Source organism: Ipomoea triloba, chromosome 9 (genome assembly GCF_003576645.1).
Source record: "Ipomoea triloba cultivar NCNSP0323 chromosome 9, ASM357664v1".
Lineage (NCBI taxonomy): Eukaryota > Viridiplantae > Streptophyta > Magnoliopsida > Solanales > Convolvulaceae > Ipomoea > Ipomoea triloba.
Genome location: NC_044924.1, coordinates 22,275,567 through 22,284,879, shown reverse-complemented (window position 1 = coordinate 22,284,879; position 9,313 = coordinate 22,275,567). Strand labels below are relative to the sequence as shown.

The following is a 9,313-nucleotide window of genomic DNA, read 5'->3' as shown; positions in this document are numbered from 1 at the left end:
TGAGTATGACCAAAACTTATGGACGAATTCTACCATTACCATATAACTGAGGGACGAAAAGTGCAATTTTTCCTAAAAGAAAAATCAAAATTTAGTTTATTGAGCACGCAAATTTTACTGTGGACCATGTATCAAAACGAAGTCGTTTTGATTAATGAAAATAAACGGCTGAAACGACTCCGGTCCGCGCAGCTGTAGTTCCCTTTCAACACAGTTGCAGTTCCCTTTCAACCCAACTGCAATTCATTTTCAACACAACTACATTTCCCTTAGCTTTCAACACAATTGTAGTTCCTTTTCGAAATAACTACAGTTTCATTCGATATTATACACTCAAATATGTGAAATTGTTGTTCAGTTTCCTTTCAACACAACTGCAGTTCCTTTTCAACACATCTGCAGTTCCCTTTCAACACAACTGCAGTTCTTTTTTGATATAACTACAGTTTCATTATTGGACAATATACACCAAAAATATGAAACTGTTATTCAGTATTAGTTTATATACACCGCAGTTACATTTCAACACAACTACAGTTACAGTTCGATATAACTACAGTTTCATTCGATAATATAAAAACAAATGTGAGACAATATTTTTTTAGATGAATTGTAGTATCAGTTACGGAGCTCCATTACGACTTACGGCGCGGCAACCGTTTCTCTTACTTACTGAAACGACGTCGATTTGTGACCATCATCCACCGCATAACGACTGGATTGAGCATGTTACTTTGCGAACTGAGTAGAAGCATTTAGGTTCCATGCAAATTTTCTGGTTCAAAGAAGCCAAAAATAAAAAATAAAAATAAAAACCAAATTTTAATTAGTTGATTGAGCATGTTACTTCACGAACTGCGTAGAAGCATCTAGCTGGTTCCATGCAAATTTTCTGGTTCAAAGAAAGTTCCCTACAGGTGTCCCTTTTCCTAGTTTTCTTTCGAATTCATTGGTCCACTTTTCCCAGTTATAAATTTGTGTTGATTCTCTTCCCATCTCTTCTTCATCAGCATTCCAAATCCAAGGAAGCTTAGCTTGCTCAGCTAATTAAGGTAATCATTTCATATTCCTACAATCACCTTTGTCTCAATCGTGTGTCATAGTTACTGGATGGATAGGATAACATATTCTCCCAAACCCAACTTTCTGCTAATTCGTTTTCTTTTCATTCTCCGAGACTATTTGATTGGCAAATATACCAGAATTCACATCAAATTGTTGGTTTAAAAGTAAGAAAAGAGGAACCCAGAGAAAAAGTTTTGATCTTTGTGCAAGTTTTTGTGCTTTTATCTAATCTTCATAGCCTGCATATTTATGCCTAGAACCCCAAGCTATATGGGCTTACCACTACGCAACTTTATTTTTTGTTGGGGAGACTCGAATTCGTGACTTTGATATGATCAAATCTTTACTACTGCGCTAAAAACTAGAGTTAGTAGGAAAGGTAAAATTTATTTTTTTAATATTGTCACATATTTTCGAGATACTACTGGATGTTGGACTTGAATTCTTTATCGGCCTTTGCCAACAATCTCTCTCCACCGGGTATTAGACTTGGCTTTTATCGGTTTCCGGCCAATAGTACAGGTGTATGAATGGTATCTTGTAGTTCAGCATAGTTCGTTTTGCGAAAGAGAATTGGTATTGTGCCCCACTTGTTGTTCTACCATAGTGAGCAAGAAAGATTAGATTGGATTTAGTTATTTTTTGGAAGAATTTTCCATTTTGTTTCACTGATTGCTGATAATTTTGGGGGTCAGTGGAAACAATATGCAAAGGGGAAGAAGAGAGCAAGACGGTTCCAGCAGCTTAAGCAATACATTTGGAAAGCTAGGGGAAAAGATTTGCAGCATTTTTGGAAAATCTCTCTCATTTGGGAGCTTTTTTGGATCCAATAGCCCCCCTTCAAAAGCAACCCTTCCTGATGATTTGCCAGAAGCTAGTAGGTCCAATGGGCCAGTCATTGAGGAGCTAGATACTGATGATGATGATGGTGAAGTAGAAAGGAATGGAGAAGGGGATTTTGGGGAAAACAGGCAGAAAATTTGGTCCAGTTCTTGGGCTAACAGAAACCCGGTTGTTGAGCACCCTGAGGATCTAGCAGACGGTAAGTTTTTTTATTTTTTTTGGTTCATGGGATAAACTAATCTAAGTTGTCCATAATGTTGGCTAAGTAAATTTCACTTGTGACCATAGCCGACAAATGATCACAAGGAAGTAACCTAATTTGCTCATAGTGTGGGCTGGGTAAACCCGCCTTGTGACTTTAGTTGGTAAAGAACTACAAGGAGGTAAACCACAAATTATTCTGTGGATCCGAGTCCGCAAAATGGACCTATACACAATTTACCTTTTAAAAATTCACAATTTGTATACTACGAACACACAATGTTAACATATATGTAATTGATTACCTTATTTTGTATTCACAAGTTCCTTTCAAATATTGCAGTCAATTCTAATACTAAAAATACACAATTTAATCTTTTTTAAAAATTTAGTATAGTTGCTATGCATTTTGACTTAGAAACACAATTTACATCCTGAAAGTTCACAATTATTCAAATACTAAAAATAACAACTGGGAGTTTAGGTTGCTCATAGTGTGGGCTAGATAAATCTCTCATTGTGACCCTAGCTGACAAAGGACCACAATTAGGTAAATCAGTCTAAGTTGGATATAGTTGACCGGCTCATACCAAGAAGGTTGGGATTCAAACTCAAAACCTAGTAATTATAAGTTTGTATCTTTAACCAACTTGACATATGATAAATTTTGTTTCAGTGTTATGCAAGTTTGATTTCCTAATCACTGCTTGCCTATTATTGTGAATCACACCGGTTCCTATTCTTTTGATAGAGCACAACGAGCTCAAGAAATTAAGGAAAAATGTATCCTTTGAAGGAACTCAAAGTGTGGGGTACAGAAGAGTAACGTATGGTGGGATACATGGAGCCTATTTAACAGCCACAACAACTCGCCAGACTGGAAGTGATGGTGTAAGAAGCTGCTCTTTTGAATTTCTTTTAATTTAGGGAGTTTCTCTATTGTAGTATTTTCATTTGACCTAATGTTATGCTTGTATGGGAAATCAGAGGGTCTGGGAGGAGACCAAACATGCAGATGTTACAACTGGTGAAGCAACACACACAATCTCCAGAGGAATTCATGATAAGGTATTTGCTTATCTTGTGCTATAATGGCAATTTTAGTCCTACAATTGTAGGCCAATAATCAATTGAATCCTTCAGTTATATGGGTAATAACATTCGGTTCATTGGAATTTGTTGTAGTCACTTTAGCCACATAAACATTTCATGTCGAAATGAATGTACTTATGTACTTGTTAAGAGTCCACATTGAAAAAATAAGAGAGAATATATGAGTTCATAAGATTGGGTTAGACTAGTTAATTGATTGGATTTAATCTTTTTGTGTGGTTTGACCCATGTGCAACAGTACTCAAGTTAGTTGCAACTAAGATGTTTCATCATTTTGGTAGGGGCACACACTCACAAGGAAGCTTAAATCAGATGGCAAGGTGGATACTGTGGAGACTTTGCACAATTTGGAGGAAGGTATTGATTTTGGATACATGACTCTTGTCCCTTATCTTTCATTATAACCATGTGAATGAAGAACTTACTAATATTTTTATTATAGATGAATTAGTTGGTTTTGACCGGGAATGGAAATGTAATGCCAATAAGCATCTACCTGGATGGAATATCAGGCGCAACTACAATGCAGGGTCAACTAGCGATCGGGATTCTCCATTTAGAGAGGGGTTTGGCCTTGATGTCATGGCACGCTCATCTGGGGCGATACAAAAAAAGGTTGTAACAATTAACATTGAATGATATTTCGATAGTTTGGGCTTTGAATGAAGGTGGACATTTGGCTTAGTTAGCCGAGAATGCTGCCGTTAGTGATGTGTTTTCGATATGGCAGTAATGCAAAAGAAAGACCTTGCCTTGAGTGCTTGATTATATGGAATAAACAAGAATTGCATTTCCAATCATACTAGTCTTGATTACACTAAACATTCTACAATTCAAAGCTGTAGTGCATATATTCTCACAGGTAGAGAATAAGCTTCCTTGATATATGTCCTAGCAGAGCTGAAGAAATACCGGGGGTGAAAAGGTACCTACTTCGCTAATCCCTAATATCGTTTATTTCTTGCATTAGTGTTTCAATGCTTGGCCTCTGACTCGGAGATTCATGAATGCAAAGTAGAGCCATCTTTCCTAACTTGGCAGCCTCAGACTCCACGAAGTTCCTTTGCAGTTTTGCATCAATGAACTCTTCATATCTGCCCAATTCCGCCCCTTGATGATTCAAGTGGGTGACCATAATTTTCCCAGAGAGAATCTGAAATATGGTCACACCAAATGCATATATGTCACTCTTTTCAGTGAAGCGGCCGGTGGTTGTATACTCGGGAGCCAGGTAGCCCATCGCAGCACTTCCCTTGAGGGTTGAGAAGACGATGTCGTCTGCTAAAAGTTTGTGCAGGCCAGAATCGGAGAGCAATGGATTGTAGCGATGATCAATAAGTACCTTTTCAGCTGATATGTTTCTGTGAACTAGAGCAGGTTTGTTTCCTTTGTTTCCATGCAAATATTCAATACCTGTTGAACATATAGAGTGAGTATAACAAATCCAACAGAAAATAATATCCATTAAGCACCTTATAATCAAAGGTTGAACCAAAGTCACTCAATTGAGCTATAATGATTCAAACTACACTAAAAGATTGAATCCAAATAATCTAACCCATGACTTTATAAATCTATACGTTGTCTCATATTTTTTCTACCCTTTAAGTAGACAACCACGCCATTTTGAATCTAATCAGTTGACCACTTAAAATTGGATTGGATCCTCCCCTTAAAACGAAAGCTTAATACCACTAACAGACAACGGGTAAACACAAAGTGAACCGAACAGATTCAAATACCATGTTATATAATCTAAGGTTGGCACAAAATCATTCAACTGGACTATAATGCACATGGTCTAAATCACAATAAAAGATTGAGTCCAATCAATTAATTAGTTTAACTCATCACCTTATAAACACTATGTTCCCTTTTATGTTATCTCTAATTACTAATAAAGATCAAGAGACAAGTTGTATATACAATATTGATGCACTAACCTCTTGCAATGCCTTTGATTATAGATACTCTAGTAGACCAGTCCAGAACCCTATCTTTATTGTCCTTTACATCAAGGTACTGCAACAAACTTCCATTTGAGACAAAGTTGTAGATGAGAAAGCACTCTCCCCTGTCCTTTGAACAGCAAAATCCTCTCAACCTCAAGAGGTTTTCATGTTTCAACGAGGTTAATAACTTCAACCCTTTCCTAAACCCAGCCTCGTCGGACTTACAACTGCTCTTGGAAATACATTTAATAGCAACAGAAGAACCATCCCTTAGTATTCCTTTGTAGACAGCAGAGAAACCACTCTTGCCCAACAAATTCGTCTCCGAGAAGTAGTGTGTAGCGGACTCTACTTCATCCAGATTGAACGTAAAGCTTTCAAGTACTTCTTGAGAGAATGCTGCATTCCCATTTCGAGCCTTGGCCAGAGGATCCCATCCATTTGAATACTCGAGATTGATAAGAGGAGATGCACTTCTTCGGGACACTTCCTTGGCTTGGTCAGTACTGAGTCGACTATCTGAAGTATCAATAGTACTTCCGATTTTTTGCTTCCTTCGACGGTACCATGAGAATGTGAGGAGTCCAGTTGCAAAGAATGCAACAATTAGTCCAATGACACCGACAACAACAACAGAGGTTTGCAGTTTTCTTGGCTTGTTCAAAGCATGTGGCTGTACATTTGCTGATTCTGGGATGTCTTTGGTTGGAAGATGATTAGAACCTGGCCCAAATGGTTCAGGTTTGCTAGGGTTTAATGCAGAATTGGTGCAGAGTTTTAAAGAAGAAAACCCGATTCCACATAAACCCGGGTTATTTGTGTACTGGAATCCTTCATTCAGTCTCTTCAAAGCTTCATTCAATCATTTCCAATCAAACAAAGACAAAAAAGGTTGGAGTTAGGTGAGCTTCATTCCAATGACCTAGTAAGGCATACTATATGCAGATTAAGCATCTCAAGTATGTGACACTGGAGATGTTGAGCATATATAATATATAAACATAAATTTGCATTCCAACTATAAGCTTAGACTTTTAGTTGAGATAGAACACAGAGTCAATCCCAAGGTCATTGGCTTATGCATTTAGTTGAGATAGAACACAAGTTTCAATTGGAGAAAAAGAAAACGACGAGATCAAATAATTACCTAGAGGGACATTGCCAGAGAGGGTATTGTTTCTAATATCTAGAACTTGTAGCTTTTGAGCATTGGCAAGTTTAGCTGGAATTGAACCAAAAAGGTGATTAAAGCTCAAATCCAGCCTTGTTAACAGTGTCAAGTCTCCCAAGGTTGCAGGAATTGCTCCAGTCAAGTGATTAGATTGTAGGGCAAGAACAGTAAGATTCTTGAGAGACCCGAGCTGATTAGGGATGTTCCCACTTAACTTGTTGTAGCAGAGCTGCAAAACTGCAGGCACACAAAACCAACCAAATTGTCCAATTAATTTCTTTGACTGGAAAATGCAGAAAAGGTGTAAATAAAAGTTACACTAGTAATTATGTTAATCATACTTTAATAATCAGTAATCAACATGGCCCTAATGCCATACAGTTTGACATTAAAAGTTCATACACACAAGCTATATATCCTCTTAACTTAATACTTCAAAATTGTTGGGCAGAGACCCGTGAAAGGTCAAGTCCAGCAACCGTGGCTAGGGATTGTTGGGCAAGGCCAAAAAGCCAAATCTAAGCACTCTACCTTTTGAAAATGTGGTTGTACAAGGTAATAAAGTTAGGTTTTCATTATTAGTTATAACACGTTTTTGACTAATAATTATAATATGAGCATGATCTTAACAAAAATCAAAAGGTAAAGTTTCTTCAAGCCAAATAGTTGGTTTAGTAGGAAAAGGCAACAATTAAGCCCAGTATTACCTCTCATGTACTAACTTGGTAACATCCCATTTTACCTTCAACCAGCATTATTAGCCCTTTTGCATCATTATATGGGTATCTATTTAGTTACTGAGCCCTTCCCAAAAATGTAACAAAGACAAGGGCAATAAACCCTTATATATTCTACCCTTGAGAATATGCACATATGCAGCCACAGATCTGGGCCCAAAGGTTCCATTTATTCACAAATACATGAACAAGACTGCAACACCTAAATCATTGTATGAGAGAGAGAGAGACCTTGAAGAGTAGTGATGTTAGCAATCTCAGAAGGGATGGAGCCAGAGAGGTGGTTGACATTGAGGTACAAATCCAAGAGGTGAGTCAAGTTAGCTATCTCCCTGGGCACAACCCCATGAAGATGGTTGAAGTGGAGGTAGAGGCCAGACAAGGTGTTGATCTGGGCAATCTCTGGTGGTATCTTCCCATAAAGCCCTTTTCCCTGCAAGGAGATGTTGACCACCTGCCCAAGCTCATTGCAAGCAATGCCTTCAAAGTTGCATGGGTGAGTGGCATTGGGTGACCAAGAAGTGAGAACCAGGTTCTGCGGATCCAAAGCAGACTTGATAGCCATGAGGACAGAGATATCTGTGTCAGGATCCATGAGACAAGGGCTTGGGTGTGCCAGGAGCACTATGGACAACCAGAAGAACAAGTGAGAGAGGGAAGCCATGTCTGTATAGGCTTTCAAGAAAACAGAGTTAAGAGTGTTGTTTTTTACTAGAAAATGTTGAGACAATATTCTTCTCAGTCTTGGTTAGAGGGAACTTATGTGTAGGGGAGGGGAAGGGGGGGTTTGAAGAGGGCATAAATACTTCTCAGTAGACCAAAATGGCACTATAGTCGTGGACTGAAATTAACAGAATCACTATAATTAGTAGATCAAAATGACAATTTTCTCATCTACTTCTCAAAAAAGGTTGAATTCCAATCCAAGGCCTCACATCTTGTCCTATCATAGGATTTGAAATTATATAAATTATGGTGATTCAGTGACTGAATAAATAGGACTAAGAGGGCATAAATACTTCTCCAAAAAGGTTGAATTCCAATCAAGGCCTCACATCTTGTCCTATTATTGGATTTGAAATTATGTAAATTATGGTGATTCAGTGGCTAAATAAATAGGACTAAATGCTTTTGTGCACAAAAATTTAGCTACTTTGGATATAACTTTCACATTGTTACTGTCAAGTTTCAAATTTTGACATCTTCTTTCAAATATTACTTAGGGCATCTCCAATGGAAGAAAAAAGATGGGAGATTATGGGTTGGAGGGGAGAGAGAGAAGCATGTTGCTCCAGAGAGAGTTTTATCTTCGAAGCAACATTAAATGCTGATAGTGTGAATCGTATTTAATGATGTTTACACCCTCTTTTATTATTTAAAAAAATTTTAAAAAAAAAAAAAGAAAAAAGAATTACATTAGTCTCAACTAGGTAAAGAAAATAGAGAAGGGTTGAGGAGAAAATAGGATGGAAGATTATAAATTATCCGGAGATGAATTACAAAATAGAGAATATAAAGAGAGAGGTTAGTGATGTCTTAACTAAATCAGTGAGCAAAATTCATATTGACAAAAAAAAAACATAAAGAGTGTAAAAATGGGAAATGGATAGGAGGCAGAGTTAGAGTAGGAAGAGTGTGACTGTGTAGCAGCGTGGACTGTCAGAAAGAGAGAGAGAGAGAAGACTTGAATTTGAATCTATTATTAACAGGGAAAGCCGGTAGATGGTAGCAAGCTCGCATGAAAAGACGATACATTGGTTTGTTTGTTTTTTTGTGATTTAATGTGGTGTTGCGATTCGTGGAGAGGTTGTTTCTTTCTTTGTCTTTCTCTTTCTAGCCCTTTTCTAGCACTAAAACCAGCGGAAATCCAAATTTAAAAAGATGTCTTTATTGGCAATTTTTGGAAGTGGAGAGTTAACACATGTCACAACTCACATGATTGAATTGTTGTTGGAAATTTGGAATTATTAGAGCGTTTTATATGTTTTAATGGTAACAATTTAAATTAAAAAGATAATTTGATATAAATAAGACAATCTAATGCATATAATCTTAGAGGACGAAAGTTTTTAACTTTTCTGGGAATTTAAAAGATAGGCGATTCTCTGTCCACGAATAATCTCCATGGGGATAGAGATGGGAAGATTTTTTCCCTCAGCGGGGATAGAGACGGAAACATAAAATGGGGTAGAAAGTCAAGAGCGAGGATGGGGTATGCCCCGGGCCCGCCC

The 9,313-nt window shown here is 37.5% G+C and overlaps 2 protein-coding genes across 2 annotated transcripts; one reads left to right on the top strand and one right to left on the bottom strand.

The window, feature by feature from the left end:
- Window positions 1-933: 933 nt before the first annotated feature.
- Window positions 934-4,019, top strand: LOC116029936. The gene is made up of 7 exons (XM_031271992.1): window positions 934-1,052; window positions 1,761-1,852; window positions 1,883-2,107; window positions 2,861-3,000; window positions 3,097-3,177; window positions 3,504-3,579; window positions 3,665-4,019. The coding sequence occupies exons 2-7, from the start codon at window positions 1,771-1,773 to the stop codon at window positions 3,859-3,861; spliced, it is 801 nt and encodes a 266-aa protein (XP_031127852.1). The 5' UTR covers window positions 934-1,052; window positions 1,761-1,770; the 3' UTR covers window positions 3,862-4,019.
- A 91-nt stretch (window positions 4,020-4,110) lies between these two features.
- Window positions 4,111-7,830, bottom strand: LOC116029929 (probable LRR receptor-like serine/threonine-protein kinase At1g34110). Its single transcript, XM_031271981.1, has 4 exons — window positions 7,314-7,830; window positions 6,322-6,582; window positions 5,166-6,026; window positions 4,111-4,635 (listed from the first exon to the last, which is right to left on the bottom strand). The coding sequence occupies exons 1-4, from the start codon at window positions 7,744-7,746 to the stop codon at window positions 4,160-4,162; spliced, it is 2,031 nt and encodes a 676-aa protein (XP_031127841.1). The 5' UTR covers window positions 7,747-7,830; the 3' UTR covers window positions 4,111-4,159.
- Between the last annotated feature and the right edge of the window lie 1,483 nt (window positions 7,831-9,313).

What these genes read in the sequence shown, in the direction of transcription:
- LOC116029936 (XM_031271992.1), top strand. Translation starts at nt 1,771, where the DNA reads ATGCAAAGGGGAAGAAGAGAGCAAGACGGTTCCAGCAGCTTAAGCAAT. An exon ending in CCCTGAGGATCTAGCAGACG is followed by an intron (nt 2,108 to 2,860) that starts GTAAGTTTTTTT and finishes TTCTTTTGATAG; the next exon opens with AGCACAACGAGCTCAAGAAA. An exon ending in TTTGCACAATTTGGAGGAAG is followed by an intron (nt 3,580 to 3,664) that starts GTATTGATTTTG and finishes TTTTTATTATAG; the next exon opens with ATGAATTAGTTGGTTTTGAC.
- LOC116029929 (XM_031271981.1), bottom strand. Translation starts at nt 7,746, where the DNA reads ATGGCTTCCCTCTCTCACTTGTTCTTCTGGTTGTCCATAGTGCTCCTG. An exon ending in TAACATCACTACTCTTCAAG is followed by an intron (nt 6,583 to 7,313) that starts GTCTCTCTCTCT and finishes GTGTGCCTGCAG; the next exon opens with TTTTGCAGCTCTGCTACAAC. An exon ending in AATCAAAGGCATTGCAAGAG is followed by an intron (nt 4,636 to 5,165) that starts GTTAGTGCATCA and finishes TATGTTCAACAG; the next exon opens with GTATTGAATATTTGCATGGA.